The sequence below is a fragment of the Abramis brama genome (assembly GCF_963993115.1).
Source record: "Abramis brama genome assembly, chromosome: 23".
NCBI classification, from domain to species: Eukaryota; Metazoa; Chordata; class Actinopteri; order Cypriniformes; family Leuciscidae; genus Abramis; species Abramis brama.
This window is the reverse complement of record NC_139985.1, coordinates 11,402,166-11,418,857: the sequence shown is the minus strand read 5'-3', so window position 1 is coordinate 11,418,857 and position 16,692 is coordinate 11,402,166. Positions and strand designations below refer to the sequence as shown.

General features: G+C 37.2%; 1 protein-coding gene across 4 annotated transcripts in view; it reads right to left on the bottom strand.

Moving 5' to 3' along the window:
• kaznb (kazrin, periplakin interacting protein b) overlaps positions 1 to 16,692 on the bottom strand; it is a 144,294-nt gene that overhangs the window by 74,717 nt on the left and 52,885 nt on the right. For 3 of the 4 annotated variants that reach the window (XR_014604363.1, XM_084101657.1, XM_084101660.1), the window contains exon 4: positions 7,582 to 7,786. Coding sequence is in view for 3 of the 4 variants with exons in the window: in XM_084101657.1 (XP_083957783.1) it covers positions 7,582 to 7,786 (205 nt within the window). In the remaining variant the exon portion in view is untranslated. Of the gene's footprint in view, positions 1 to 7,581; positions 8,156 to 16,692 lie in introns of those variants that run through there. The other variant, XM_084101658.1, reaches the window with a different exon arrangement.

The following is a 16,692-nucleotide window of genomic DNA, read 5'->3' as shown; positions in this document are numbered from 1 at the left end:
TTGATCCACTTCAAATGTTGACTACCGTATATTAAACTGACTTAAAAATCGAGTTGACATGAAACATGAAACATAACATGAAATTGCTTAAAATTATTTTGATGAGCTAAAGTAATGTAAAAACATAAATTGCCATGATCTGCTTATTATTTGTAGTTTAAATGTTTACATGTTACTTACAGCTTGTTTGGGCTAGTTTAAGTGAAGTTAACATCACATAGCCAGACCTCTAAAGAGAAGAATAAGATTTGGTTCACAGTTCACAATGAAGCGCCAAAATTCGGGCCAAAAAACTGCCATGATAAAAAGAGATTGTTTAAATTCAACCAATTACAGTTTAGTTACCTCTGCTTTATATCTGAAATACACTAGTATACTGTATACACATGGAAGGAAAAAAATGAAATACAAATGCAGTGGGAGGGTGAAAGAATGGTTGTGTAGAAAACGCGCTAAAATCTCAGATTACATTATTATACACATTACCATTAAAAAGTTTGTGGTCGGTAAGATTTTTGAATGCTTTAGAAAAAAAGTCTCATGCTCAATTAAGGCTGCATTTATTTGATCAAAAATACAGTAAAAACAGTAATACTGTATAAAATTATTACAATTTAAAATAACTTTTTTATTTTAATACATTTTAAAATGTAACTTATTTCTGTAATGGCGAAGCTGAATTTTCAGCATCATAACATTCTTCAGTGTCTCAAGATTCTTCAGAAATCATTCTAATATGCTGATTTGGTGCTTATGTAATATTGTTGAAAACAGTTGAGCTGCTTAATATTTTTGTTGAAACTGATCTCTGTTCTAACATTATAAATGTCTTTAAAAAAAAAAAATCTTACTGACCCCACACTTTTGAACAATAATTTATAATCTTAGATTATAAATAATAAAATATAATAATTACAAATCTCAGATAATATAACCTAGACAGAGACTCAAAATGAAATTTAGCAAGATATAAACCAATAAGCACCAGTAAATATGTCCGATTAAGACCACATTGTGGATTTGTTTGGCTCGACTTCCCTGATGATCGTGTTTACTGCTTGTTCTGGCCTATGGACCATCAGACTTCACAGCCAACGAGGCATGCAGCTCTCTCATGCCATAAGTATTGCCAGGGGTACATTCACACCGTCTGTCAGTCACTGAGAAATGGCCCATCGATTTGCTAAAGAGCTTTTTTTCTGCAAATAAAATCTCACTTACTCTCTTTTATAAGTATCTCTTTCAGTCTTTACTCTGTTTTAAAGGTTTACTACAGTTGTGCTGGCCAATATGGCAGTCGTCTTAGACTTACACTTTTCAAATATAGGGCAGGAGTAGTATGGACCACTTTAATGATACTTTCACATCCTTTCACTGCCTCACATCAACTTCTCTCACATCTTTGGCATATGACATTGAGATCGCACCTCTCAAGCATTTCTTAATCTGAATGGTGACTTGGCCAATTTGCAACCTTAGACTTTCCATCAGGCATTCAAGCGTGTGCAGATATCATTGCATTAGACTTTTCCTAATTTGTCGTGCAAGTGTTCGTCTCTAGGGACGCAGAGGTTCGCTAGCGTCTCTCTCAGCGTGAGCTGTGAGCAAAAAGCTCTGCTAGGCCTACTTTTCAGTTTCACACTTTTTGCATCCAATAGCTTGCATTTAGAAGCACATTTGAATCTGTTTGAGCTCACCAAGCGAGAAAGTGAACTTAGTGTGATACCTCACTTTTTCATGTAGATTTGACACCGGAGCACCAACCAGCCGGAATTGTGAATAATGTATTATGCTCTAGCGGTATTGATTGTTAGGGAACCGTTTCCATTTTAAAAGATCAGCAAATATATATATTGTGTGTAGATTTATTTTTCCCTCCTGAGACTGGATGTGTATCTGATTATGGTAATACGGTCAATTCATTTATGAACCAAAGTTTAACATACTATGGCCAATAAACTGTTGGAACAAGCAAACTGATGACAATGCAGAGACAGCATCCATATGGCTCTGAATTATGCAAAACCTGAATGACGTGTCTGCCCTTGACTAGGGAGAAAATATTCATAATATGCAAAAGGTAATGCAGATAAGATGAAACCTCTCCACTTTAGCACAACAGTGGTTGGTTTTAAGGGCCATTCACACCCAGGAAGATAACTATAACTATAAACTTTATATATAAATATATATTTTAATAATCGTTCAAAAGTCCATACCTCAGCTATAACTATCATGGCACAGAGAAACAATATTGTTGAAATCACTTTCAGAATGAATTTTTTCAGCTGATGAACAATAAAAAAAACATTGACAGCCAATCAGAATCCACCTTACTTTAAAGAGCTTGAGCGTTTAAAGTGGCAGAACGGCAATGTTCTGTTTCTTGAACATGAGATCCATATCTGTTGAAATGGATGCTAATATAGTTTTCATTATAGTTATTGTTCTTGGTGTGAACAGGCCTTTATACAGTGGGGTCCAAAAACCTGAGACCACATAGAAAATCTGGTAGTCCAGATTAAAATGTTTAAATCTCATAAATAAATAAAAAGCTAAAAAAATTAATAAATATTTTATACACATGTGCTTGTGTTCTACACATGGCTTGTCATGTGTGTTTCCTTGTGCCATGTGCTCTCCTGTCGATTGTCTAGTCCCTCTCATCTTGTTACCTGATTATTAGTTAATTTTCCCCACCTGTCCTTCACCCAACCCTGACACTAGGGCTGCGTTCCAGTCCAAAATTGTCATGCCCTTCACTCGCTAACTTCCCTCCATCTCGTTCACTCAGATGTACGTCATTGCTTACGTTGCATGAGTGCCCACTACTGGCGGAACCTTTGCAATAGGCTGAATTGGAACGTGCTAAGCCCTTGATCACTTAGAATCCACTATGGGGTTGATTTATTATTTATTTTTTTCCCTTACGAAATTGTTTAATGCAGCATTCTATATGTATATAGGTGTGTTTGAGTTGTTTACATTTTTTTTTTTTAAATAATTAATATATCATAGAGTTGTTTGTGGTGGGGTAAATTAAACGCAATATACGTTGACATCACAATCATGTTGCATTGTGGTAGATGGAGCTGCCTGAAGTAGACTTGCTCCCTCGGTCAAAATCGAAAAATCCCACTGTCCATATAAACTTCCCTCGTCCACTTCACGAAGTGGAACGCACTTCAAAATGGCGGCAGGGATTCTCCCGAGGGGAAGTGCTTAGGGAAGTTCGCAAGTGCGTGTCTAAAAGTGGAATGGAACGCAGCCTTTGTCACTAATCAAACTCTCATTCATGACGTTTAGCATGTAAATTCCTTATATAAAAGGCTAGATGTTCTTGCTTTTACTGAAGCAGATGTTTGTTGGATCATTTCAAATCATGCTGGATAACATGACCATCAGGTTTTACACAAACTCATGGAGGTCTGCTGACATTAAAGAGAGACAAACACAAATACTAAGGCATTACAAAATACAAGATCATTTGTGGAGATTTTTATTTTTAATTTTTTTATAGGTGATTATACATTTTGGAGATAGCCTACATGTAAATCTACATGTTCACCCTAGTGAAAAATAAATGTACCAAAATGTATTTGAATAAATGCCCTGCAATTGTACTTTTGGTATACTAAACTGATATACTTAAAATCTGGTAAATTGGAACAACTAATTTTGTACTTAATGCACTTTAGTTACCCAAAAATAGCGCTGAAGTCCAACTAAAAATATACTTAAGTATTTGATTGTGCTCAAGTGGAACTATTGCAAGTATACTTTAGGTAGACTTGAAAAATCTTACATCTAAAGACTGATATTATACTGAGATCATTCTATCCTTACTTTAAACACATTTTAGGCTTAATATTAAGAAATGTGCATTGTGCAATAAAGAAGTACTCCAAATAATGTTTAATTATAATATTTATATCAGTGAGCCTCAAGCATTATGTCAGTAAATATGTTCATGGATTTGTAATATACAAATAGTAGTATAGTAATTATAGTATAGTATGAAATAAATATATTTTAAATAGATTTTGGTATAGGGTTTTTTCACTAGGGCACATGTAATTCTTTCAGGATATCATCTCAATCATCAGAGTCAGATGTATCAGTTTAAGTTCATCAGATGATTGCACACAAGTCTGAACTATAATCGCAATCTGATAAGCCTAATCACATCCTCATAAAGAAAAAAGGCAGTGAATTGATTTAATTTTTGCCTTGTTAGCGGTGCTAAGAAAAGTAAAGGAAAAAGTATCATTGTTATGATTAGGCATTTCAACAAACCTAAGTATCAAACTTTGTTGCATAACTTGTCCTACACCATTTATGCTAATTATACATTTATGCAAATTATAATACCTCGAATTGTGTGTCTTCAGGAGAAGCAAGCTTTTAGTAATCTAATTGGATGATAAAGACAAGGGTAACCGTAAAACCCTAAAGACTTGTCCTATCTAGAACCAGAACAGTATAGTTCTCAACCAGGAGGCCTCTGAAAACTTCCAAGGGGGCTGTATATTATTAATATATAATATTATATAATACTGTTATATGTAATAATGTTATGTTATTAATAAACATTTATGTTATTAATGTTATTATTAATTGAAATGTTTCAAAAAACATATAATCATAATGTAAACAGAAATTATACATGTTTTCCCCCTCAATCACTATTGTTTTTAATGGAGAACATGCAGTTCTTGAAACTTATAGAATCACAAAATCATATAAATCTATTAGCCTATAATAATATTACACCCACAACACTGTGGTGGCTAACCCGCCTCAATATAGTTTTCTTCTTTAGATCCTGTCATCACATAAATTTCACTTGTCATGTAAAGATGGAGGAGAGGCGAAGCACAACTGGATGCCACATCTCTCCATTAGGCTGTCATAGTCCATTAAACACCGGCCTGCTTTCAACTTTATATTCAGAGTGTGTCCGCCTGCAACATGAGGTAAACATTTCGAGTGTTTGTAACAAAATGAAAAAAGTTATTAGCCGCAATAAATGCTTGTGTGGCTCATAAAAGGTCAGGATAGTGGAAAAATACTTCACCAAAAAAAAAGAAAAAAAAGAAAGTGAAATGAAATTGAACCCAATCCAAATCCGGCCCTACAACAAACATGACTTTTCGTGGCCCTCAGCCTTTGGCTCGATAACGACGGAAGGATGTGAGCAGAACACAAATGAACCCGAAGCCCTGATTAGAGGAATGCTGTTTTTGAAATGGGAGGGGGGGCGGCTTTGTGTTTAAACTATGAGAGAAACTCCCACATACGGCAGGACAGAGGAATGTGTATCTGATTACATTCTGCCTGCTCAGCCTCCGGCTCTCCCATGTAAACAGTCACCTGACTGACAGAGAGAGAGAGAGAGAGAGAGAGAGAGAGAGAGAGAGAGAGAGAGAGAGAGAGAGAGAGAGAGAGAGAGACTGAGAGGGGCAGAGAGAGAGGGAGAAGCATTACATCAGTGCGCTGGTAAAGAGGAATGTGGGTTCACTGCAGTGAGATGCCTTAAACCCATGTGAAAAGAGAGAGAGAGGGGGGAAGCTGTGCTGTTCATACAATCTCATTCATTTAGAAGGGTCCCGCTAATGACACCTGTTCAAACACACAGTTTCTATTACTTTCGCTCCATCTGAAAGAGTCTCAGCCTGCAGAAGACCACCGGGGGGAATGTCGCCCACCGCTGGGCTGCCCTGCATGCTCTAACCCCTATAACATCATCAACCTGACACAATATCAATACACTGGTCCTAGCCGCACACACACAGACACTGTCCGAGCCGCTTAACATGACCTCTAGCCTGAATTAAAAACTGCCTTGGGCTATGAAATCTGTACAACAGAACCGGACGGATCTCGCCACACCTAACTTCCTTTCAGAGAACATGAAGTGAAAGTTGAGATAACCAATAAAAAAGATGAGTCACAACACACAATGATAAATGAACTCAATAGGATGCATTTGGTGACATTAACATTAACAACAATACTTTTATAACATGAACAGTTATTAATCTAGGCTACTACTGTAAAAATACTATTGTTCATTATTAATTCATGCTCTTTTATAATGCATGAAACTACCATTTAAAAGTTTAGGGTCAGTAGTATTTTTTTGTTAGAAGAAACAACCTTTATAATGTTACAAAAGATTTATATTTCAAATAAATGCTGCTCTATTCATCCAAAAAAAATTGAAAAAAATAGTATAATGGTTTCTACAAAAATATTAAGAAATAAAAATATCTTGAGCAGCAAATCAGCATATTAGAATGATTTCTGAAGTATCATGTGACACTGAAGACTGGAGTAATGATGCTGGAAATTCAGCTTTCCCAAAGGAATAAATTACATTTTAAAATATATTGAAGTAGAAAACAGTTATTTTAAATTGCAATAATACTTTGAAATATATATATAAAAAAGTTTTTAATGTCTTTTTGATTAAATAAATGCAGGCTTGGTGAGCATAAGAGATTTCTTTCAAAAACATGTTAAAACATCTTACCGACCCCAAACTTTTGAATGGTAGTGTATACTGATTTATACAACTTGACATTTTAAAAACTTTTGTGAAATTAGGATTAATAAATGCTGTAAAAATAATGTTCATTAGTTAGGTTTCATGAACTAACAATGTTAAAAGGAACCTTGCTGTCAAGTTTTTGACAAGCACGGGTCATGTGTGATATCATCAAGCACTTTTGACAATAATACCGAGATTGTCATCTCGACGTAACGTGATGGTTCACCCGAAAATTAACATTTTGTCATCATTTAAACACAACCATGTGATGTTCCTTTATGTTCTGTGAAACATAAAAATAGATATTTTTTGCCCATACAATGGAAGTCAATGGTCCCCAAAACTGTTTGGTTATAAACATTCTTCAAAAATCTTCTTTTTCATTATTTTGTAGATGAAAGAAAGTCATACAGGTTTGGAATGACATAAAGTTAAGGAAAAGATGACAGGACTTTCCTTCTTGGTGAGATATCACTTTAACATGGAAATGGCAGTTTTAAACATTATCCAGTCTGACTCTGGTTGACAAACATTTCCAGCTAAATCTCACGGCATCAGTTAAGCCAACATTGCTGTGTTGGGCCTGGCTGTCGGGATGCTCAAATCATTCTACCAATGTTTGTCTAACAGTTGTCTAAAAGCTAGAAGCTAGTATTTTAACATTATAAAAAAGACACACTTTACCTTTAACTAAGTTTTATTATCAGACCTGAACCACGTGTTTCATGTTATTCCCTGCGAATCAACTGACGACAGTCGAATCCAATGCTAGCTTTCATTTTTCTTCTCTCTCTCTCTCTGGCCTCTCTCTGCCTGATATATCACAGCTGCGTTGGAAAGCCGTCCCACCGGCTACCCGGGAAACGGGACGAGGCAGAGAAGAACGGGATCAGCTGCCCCCATCCTCCCCTCTTTACTTTCTTCTCTCAACAAAAGCTCATTCCCAACCACAAACCCTTAAAAAGGAACTATTCTCAACAGTAACAAGTGCAGCTCACAGACCAAGCAAAACTTGACACATGTCTTACCGTGGAGATGGTGATGGTGGTGATGGTGGTTCTGCTGGTTGTTCTCCAGGCCCACGGGGTTGCATGCCCCCAACTCGGCCAGTCTGCGGCTGGTCGCGGAGAGCTCGGAGCGCAGGTTGGTCACCTCCTGGCTGGCCGACTGAATGGCCCCATCGATCCGCTGAGCCAGCTGCTTGTTGTCCTCCATCATTTTCAGGATTTTGCCCTGAGAAGCAAATCCACACAGAGGTGCATGGTGTCAAGGGCTCGGTCAGGGGGTAGAACAAGCCGCGGGTCCCCGGTCCCCCTTTATCTCTCCACGGCTGCCACAGTTTAGACCACACAAACAAAACACGCGCTGGAGAAGAGGAAAAAAAATCCCAAGTCTCCCCTCCTCCTTATCCCTGCAGAAAAGACCTAATCACTACCTGTCCTCTGTTAGTGTGTGAAAGAGAGCTGATCGTGTGATAGAGAGAGAGAGGGAGAGAGAGAGAGCATGTGAGAGAACGCAACGGACAGACGAAACAGCAGGTAGAGGAGTGAAAGAGTTCCCGCTGAAAAAAACGCGCTCCCAGCAGCTGCTTCCAGAGAGAACACAGTGCATTGAGAGATGACATGCTCTCTTTTAAACGGAACGTACCATGTGTGCTAGATTTCTGGGGGAGAGAGGGAGGGAGCTAAAGTGCGATGTTTCTGAAACTCTGTAAACTGCAGGCTTTGCCTCGGAGAGCTTCCCTGTTTGTATTGGTTTGTAACAAGTAAGTAACTGTTGTTATGTTGCCGATGTGGAAAACGAGACAAGACTTTCTCGCACTTCCTTGATCCCTTGACAAACACTTGTCAAGCTGGATACATCTATTCTCTCGGACAAACATACTCCCACCCCTTTCCCTTTCCCTTTATTACATATTCATTCTTTTGTCCCTGGGAAACGCTCCCCCGCTCTTGAGGTTGCAGATGGGGGTGGGTCGACTCAACTCAGGGGGAGAGGAACCAGGCAGACCTCTGTGCTGGACACTAGGGACAGCTATTAGTCCGGCCCCCTGCACGCAGGAAGTGAAGAGAATTACATTGAAAGCAATCAATCTCCTTGCAGGGTCAAAAGTTTGGGGCTGATTTTTAAAAGCTCTCTAGTCTTCAGATGCAGACCCAAAACGATTTATCCTTTCCCAGAAGTCTTACACAACAGATTGAAAAGTATGTATGTAGCCTACTTTAAGTATAAGAATCAAAGAAGCTCCTATGCTGTTCAGTGAGACGCTAGCCTATGTTGCATTTGGATGGACCTCGAGATCATCCATAACCTTAATTGATCCATCATCTATCGTAAATGTATAACCTTTTGAACAGGTGTTGGGGGAGCCATAAAATCTGCTAATACGTTTTATAAATGAATGAACAAACGAATGAATGAATTTGGCAGATTATCCAAACCATTTACATTATACCAATTAATGCATTAACTGAAAAAAAAAATTAACGCATTTGGGCAGATGCGTATTATCAGAAATGACTTACATTGCTTTCAAGGTCTACATCATATTAATTCATGCATTAACTAAATAAATAATGAAAATAATGTATATGTATATGTATATATATATATATATATATATATATATATTTATATATTTGCATTGACAGATGCTTTTATCCAAAGTGACAAGCATTGCATTCAAGGTCTACATTATATCAATTACAGCATTAACTGGGGTAATATAATGGGGTAAATAATGATTACAATTGTTTTTAATATATATTTATATATATATTTATGCATTTGGCAGATGATATTATCCAAAGTGACTTACACTGCAGTATAACAATTCCTGTATTAACCAGGGAAAATAATAATAAAAAATAAAATGTAAAACAAAAAATACAATTTAAAAATAACATATGCATTTTGCAGATGATTTTATCCAAAACAACTTACATTGCATTCAGGTACACATTTTATCAATTCATATCTTGGGGGTGAGAGATAAAAATAGGAAATAGGAAAACGGTTGATATGTGCTCGTCAATCAAGCCATTTCATGCACAAGTATTTAATTTTAAAATAAACAGAACCAATCTAGGTGAATGCCTACCGATTAGAAGCAAATCCAGCCAAATTTAACCCCTGCTTATGACTATAATCAACACCAGCTTTTAATGGCGTGGCTTTTATATTCCCCAAGCAAAACATTGGCTGAAAATGAGCAAAATCACTAAATTCCTAGAGCAAATTGATGGGGTGTGTGAGTGAGAGAAGCAAATCTGGTGAACCATCACAGCAAAAACCTATAATTTCAACACTCTGACTGAGACGCTTCCTCATTGGTATTCACAGGAAACGATGCCAGAAATTAATGGGGAACAACATTGGAATCCACACTAAAAGCAACTATTAAAATATGAAAACAAAGATTTTCTTTTTCAGCAAATACGTTTTTGCTGTCTGTGGATTTTCACTTGCATCCGTCTTGCTCATAATTTAAAGATGGCTCAAATGTAATGCTATGAAGTCACAAAGTTTTCAGTAGGTTGACTGATTGATTTCCATCAGAAATGAACTGAAAAGAGCGCCACATCTGCTATGCTAACACCATTCATGCTGAGATTCAGGCTGTAGCTGAAAAAGGCAGTGAGGCAGGGCTTTGTTTTCAAATCCCAGCCCCGAAACCACTATAGTCACACAAAATAAAAGAGCAAGAGAGTTAGAAAGAGAATGAGAAGGAGTGGTGGAGAGAGAAAGAAAGAGGAACATGTTTGGGAAAATCTAGTCCAGGGTGTTTCATATTCTGTGGCTTTTCCGTTCTACAGAAGACAGAGAAAAGATCTCAGTCGTATTAAAAGTCGCCTCCACTGACTGGAACACACCAGGCCTCACAAAGGACCTGGAGTGAACAATGCTGAATGTCAGTGGGAAAGGAAAAAGGGCAGGAACTGGACAGGTAACAGTTGTTCAATGGTTTTTACAACAAGGCCTTTCCCTAGGCTCTGTTGTTGTCACCTGCCTTTTGCCAAGAATATGCTCAAGCCGCTTACCAAACAGAGTGAGCTCTGCAGCCAAGGTCGCTTTCAAATAAGAAAGCCCTCAGAACTGGGAGGTCTGGATCACAAATAGTCTACACACTTTAACGTCAGGCTTTTTATGATGTCGCATCATAAGTGGAAAAAGTACATTGGCTGGTAGCAAGTGACATGACATCATGAAAGCTCTGATTGGCAAGAACAAAGTCAAAATCACTTCACTATCAACTATACTAAGGTGTGACTGAATTTATATATATATATTATATATATATATAGTATATATGTGTGTGTGTATATATATATATATATATATACACACACACACACACTGATCAAAAGTTTCTAAAATAAATTAATACTTTTGGCAAGGATGCATTAAGTTTATCAAAAGTGACAGTAAAGACATTGATAATACTACAAGAGACTTCTGTTTCAATTGTTCACAGAACTGGGACTATATGTGCTTTTTAAAGATGTAGAAGTAGGTCATTTACTTTTCACATTATACATTGTTTTCCCTATACTCCTTTTATCCCTTAATACTTCATACTTGAAATGTCATTAGGCAAATGTGTACTAACTCAGTGCTAATTTAATTCAAAGACAACAAACGACTTTCCTTTTTATATAAAATCCCATCTGGATTTAAAAAAGTAAACAATAATAAATGAATTAAGAAGTTCTTTCTCCATCATTTATTGCTTAATGCGAGTTTGGCTACAGGATTGCTGTTTGTGTTCGGCGTTCATGCTCGCCTGAACAGAACAGACTGAAACAATTTTAAATGTCAAATAAATTCACATTAAGCTCAAATGTGTTTTTTTTTATAATAATATATAATTACATCAAAAAACATGTTAACCAATCACTTTCTGTTGTGATTACACTTAGTAGCAGAGGTTGGCTTTGTATATCGTCATCCCTTTTTTCTTTTTTCTTTTTCTTTTTACATATTGCACAGATTTCTGTTATATGAAGGGTCTCTTTGTCTGTTATTGTCTGTTTTTGATGTTTGAAACCCATAATAAAAAATAATATACATTAACATTGGCAGCCCTAAAAACACTAAAAAGGTTTTTTTTAAATCTAAACTGAAACACACACACAAAACCCCTAAACTATCACAGAGTGAAAGCTAAATTGAAATGACAAACTAACCCTAACTAATTAAAAACCTGGCATTCAGCTGATTATTCAATGCTGGCACATCCACTGACAGGAACCAGCCGCATTTCCTCTCGTGGGGCGTCTGCTTCTCTACTGAAGAACTTTCCAAATAGTTGTTATTTGTTTGTGCATTTGGTTGCACCCGTAAATAGCATGTGATTAAGCAAGAGCACTTAAAATAAGGTATCGATAAACGGCCACAGTGAGAGGCTGGACTGGTTAATTGAATATCGACTCATGCCAGGTAAACTGGAATATTTGCTGTTTTGCTCTCAAAGAGAGTGAGAGAGTTTGGTGAGCACAGCCAACTTTTTAAAAGGCTCTTATCAGGGTGCTGTGTGAAAATCCTTCGGCTGCCAACTCTGTTTCCTCACATGTGTCAATGTGTATGTGTGCGGGGGCGTGAGAGGGCTGAGTACAGAGAGATCATGGGCATGTGTGAGGTCAAGGGCTCTTCCCACAGACTCTTACAACACTGAATCCATGCACTAACAGGGTGTCCAAAACCACAGGAAAGAGCAATATCATTTCCTGAGTATAGGACTTGAGCTTGTTGATGCAGAACAGGCTGTGCTCATGTACTTTTTTTCAGTCTTTCCTACAGGGTCCAGATGATGAGGATTTGCTGGTTTTAGGAGATACAGGAAATGATATGAATGAACTATATCAATGGCCATTAAAAAACTGATATGATATACTGAAGGGTAGTTGACATGAAAGCTTTTTTTCACCAGCATCATGATTTTCCTTTTTATTTTCACCATTTTTAAGTAGCATTTGTCTTCTCCAGTTTTTTTTTAAATGGTTCTGCAATGTGACATTTTTCAAAAGGACAAATAATTATGAAATAATTAGCAAAATGCGTTTCAAAATAGTTTGATGGAGTACAGCACATCACACTGTAGAATGTCAACTTCCCAAAAGTATTTCATGTCAACGGTTATGACTACCATTTAAACTTTGGGGTTGGCAAAAAGTTTATTTATTTATTTCGTTTTTAAGTTTGCATGAAACAGTAGTCTTTTCTTCCCTATTGTAACATTTAGAAACAACTTCTAAAATGAGAATAATGTAGGGCGGGATTTGATTTATTATTATTATCAATGTTGAAAACAGTTGTATTGATTTTTTTTTAGTGAAATCCGTGATACGTTTTTTTTAATTATTATCCTTTGATTAAAAAGTCATTACTGTTACTTTTTTGGTCAGTTAAATCCATCCTTGCTGATTTTATTGACCCCAAACTTTTGAACTGTAGTGCATCTACTGTATATGGAATCCAATTTAAATAAATAAAAAGACAATTGTGACTTTACATGTCCAAATTGAGACTTTATATCTCCACACTGCAAATTTTGTCTTATAATAGAGACTTTATATCTCACAATTGCAACTTTATTTATTATTTTACACAATTTATCTTGGAATTATCTTTTTAATTTTTACTCTGAAGTGGAAACCATGTAGCTATCTACAGTATACATTTTACACAATTTTTAAAAATGCTCATCTGAGAGAAGTCAGCTTATTATATATCTATGAAGTCTTATTTTTAAGAATTATATATCTACTTTATAAGTCTCATAAACAAATATAGTCAGGAGAAGAACAGCAAATATGTACTGAAATGTTTGTGCTTTCAAAACAGCTTCTGGCAATTAGTTCTCTAAAGTCTCTAAAATTTTCTGAAATTGCATGTTATGCAGTCAATCACTCATATAAGAATGTCAGTCACTTAAACTTTAATTATAGAGAGACACATTCCCTGCTCATGCAGAAGAAACAATGTGTTCTCTGCTTAGCTCATTTAGTATAGTGAACAGAAACCTCTAAATGAAGAAAAGGCTAGTGCATTGTGTGAGAGTGTGTAAATGTCATAACTGGGCAGATGCGAGTACAGAACGCTGCGGTTGGCCTTTGGTTTGGTGGCTGTGAGGGACAGAGGGGCATTGACGCAGAGCAGCGCTGGGGGCGGCAGACGGAAGCTGGTCCCTCATTCTTCATCTCTTATTGGGCTGAATGAACGCGTCGACTCCTAAAATAACAAATATAGAACAATAGAGTCGTCCGAGGACCTGGCACAGCACAGTTGCAACCCCCTCTCCTGCCACTTATCAGTCAAACTAGTTACTACATCCATCACTATTAATAGGCAGCAACAGGGCAAGATTAGGTCTCCGAAGAGCTCCTGTGAAAGCTACAAAGATGTGTAAATTATAAAAGAACAATGTTAGAGAGTTAAGGTGCAAATAATTGGGCACAGAACCCAGTCAAGCATAGACCTCTCAGCACACCACGTGCACAGCCTCACTGTGAAAGAAACATGCTGTTTCTCATTAAAACGCTGCTGCTGCTGGTAACACATCAACACTTCACATCACCATGGAAATAAACAAGTTCATCTCCCAGGCAACAAAAAGAGAAAACATATTAACTTATATAATAGACGGAATTTGAGACATTTAAAAATGATCTTTGCACTACAATCAAATGTATATTTTGGTCTAGCTAGTTTAAACTATAGTGAAGCTGTTCACCAGCATAACCAGTTGATGAAACTGGCAAGGTCTAGCATTGTCTTGCTAGTTAAGTTAGTTAAGAGCAGTGTTGTGTACTCGAGACTCGGACTCGGGTATTTTAATGGTCTCGGTCTTGTCATGGACTCGTGTGCATTTTGACTCGGAATTGACTCGTACTCGAACATATTAGGACTCGGACTTATTCCCGAGTCCACTCGAGTCCCATTCAAAATATTTCATGATTGTTACTGTATGTTAATATTTCTTTAAATTGTTGTTTTATTGAAACGTCCAATGATTGCTGACTTTCTTGTGCGCAACTGCGCATGACTTGAGACTAACGTTCGCGCCACGCAAATGCAGCAGGAGCCTGGTCAGATGTGATGTGGAGCCTCTAGCTCAACTATCAACGTTTTGTTACAGTTGAACATACAGGTATAGTGGTACAGTAATGTTATTTGTACTAGAAAATGTTATGTGGTCTTACTGTATAGAGTGGTACAGTAATGTTATGTGTACGTATATAGTGGTGCAACAATGTTTTGTGGACTAAAACACTTAAGCTTAAAGGTTAGAAGTTTTGTTACAGTTGAACATACAGGTATAAATGTTATGTGGTCTTACTGTATAGAGTGGTACAACAATGTTTTGTGGACAAGAGCACATAAGCTTAAAGGCTAAAAGTTTTGTTACAGTTGAACATACAGGTATAGTGGTACAGTAATGTTATTTGTACTAGAAAATGTTATGTGGTCTTACTGTATAGAGTGATACAACAATGTTATGTGGACAAGAGCACTTACTGATTGTAATAATTGTAAGTAATAATTGTAATAAAATGACCTTTACACCACCTACTATGTGGCCTTTTTACCATTACAGTGTACATGATTCCATGGTATATTTGATTTACTGTTTGAGTATGGTGCCAATTTTACTGTTACCACCAAATATTTTACATATTCTTGAAGATATCTTTAGGTCTGGTTTTTAGACCCAACCTTAGGTTATCCAACCTCTCTGGTCTCGGTCTCGACTCGACTCGGACTCGACTCTCTCTGGTCTCGGTCTCGACTCGGTCTCGACTCTCTTTGGTCTCGGTCTCGACTCAGACTCGATTGAGCTGGTCTCGACTACTACACTGGTTAAGAGACCTGGCAAGAATAGTCTTAAACTTCAGGGAGTTGGCAAATTTTGCCAGGTTAGTGGCCTCAAATGTACAAGTACAAAATGTACCGACAAGTCCTTCACAATCGCGTGTGTGTGTGTGTGTGAGTGTGTGTGTGTGTGTGTGTGTGTGTGTGTGTGTGTGTGTGTGTGTGTGTGTGAATAAAATAGTATGTATATATGCATTTATGTGCATTATTCAGCAAGGATGCATTATTGATCAAAAGTAACAGTAAAGACATGTATAATGTTACAAAAAATTACTATTTCAAATGAATGCTCAAATGAACTTTTCATTCATCAGTGAAACCTGGAAAACAATGTAAACTTTTACAATATATTAAAATAAGAAACAGTTATTTTAAATTGTAATAATACTTCAGAATTGTTTTTACTGTTTTGCTCAAATAAATGCAGCTTGGTGAGCATAAGAGACTTTTTGTCAAAAACTTTGAAAAAATCTAACTTTTTCAACTGCAGTATGTATACAGAAAATCTGATTAAGAAGTCACATTTCTGCTATTTTTATTGGTATATTCTCTCTAGCCAGTCTCTTGTGCCGTGTAGTTATTTAAATACTTTTTTCCCACGACAATGCATTCTTGTCGATAACTGAACTCTGTCCGATCGTTTTGCATGTCGGATTGTCAACGTGAACGATTCTTGGCCAGAATGAGCTGCTAGGTAGACCAGACATTAGGCAAGAATTAAAAAAACTGGCTAGGCCAAAATATAGGGGCACAACACACCAGCAACCAAAACACAACATATGCTGGTGATCAGTTCTGCAGATCTTTTCAGCAGGGAGCTGATCCATAACACAAGCAAACAACATCACAAACCCATTGACGCATCAAATGTAGCCCCTAGGTCCTAGCAAGGGAACTTTAGCTCAACCACAGATAAACCCAGCGTAAATGAAGCCAGGCTATGTTGACTTAGATAAGGACTGGGAGTCTGACAGTAAGATAACAATCCATACCTGCCCAGAGCTCAACCAATAGAACCATCTGCTCCAACGTTCAACACCAGTGCTACTTCCTGCCTCCACCAGCGTTCTAGATAGCGGTCTAATACCCTCACACAGTGGCGTGGCTCCTCCATCCCCTGATAACACACGCTCAGAGTCGCGGTGCTGAGATGCTGAGGGCTCTGATGGGGATTACGATAAGACTTGGCTGGGAGGTTTGAAAAAAGAGTGACAAGAAAGAAACGTTTTCTCTCCCTTGAACCTGTTGGCGAGCTTGACTTCGAATTT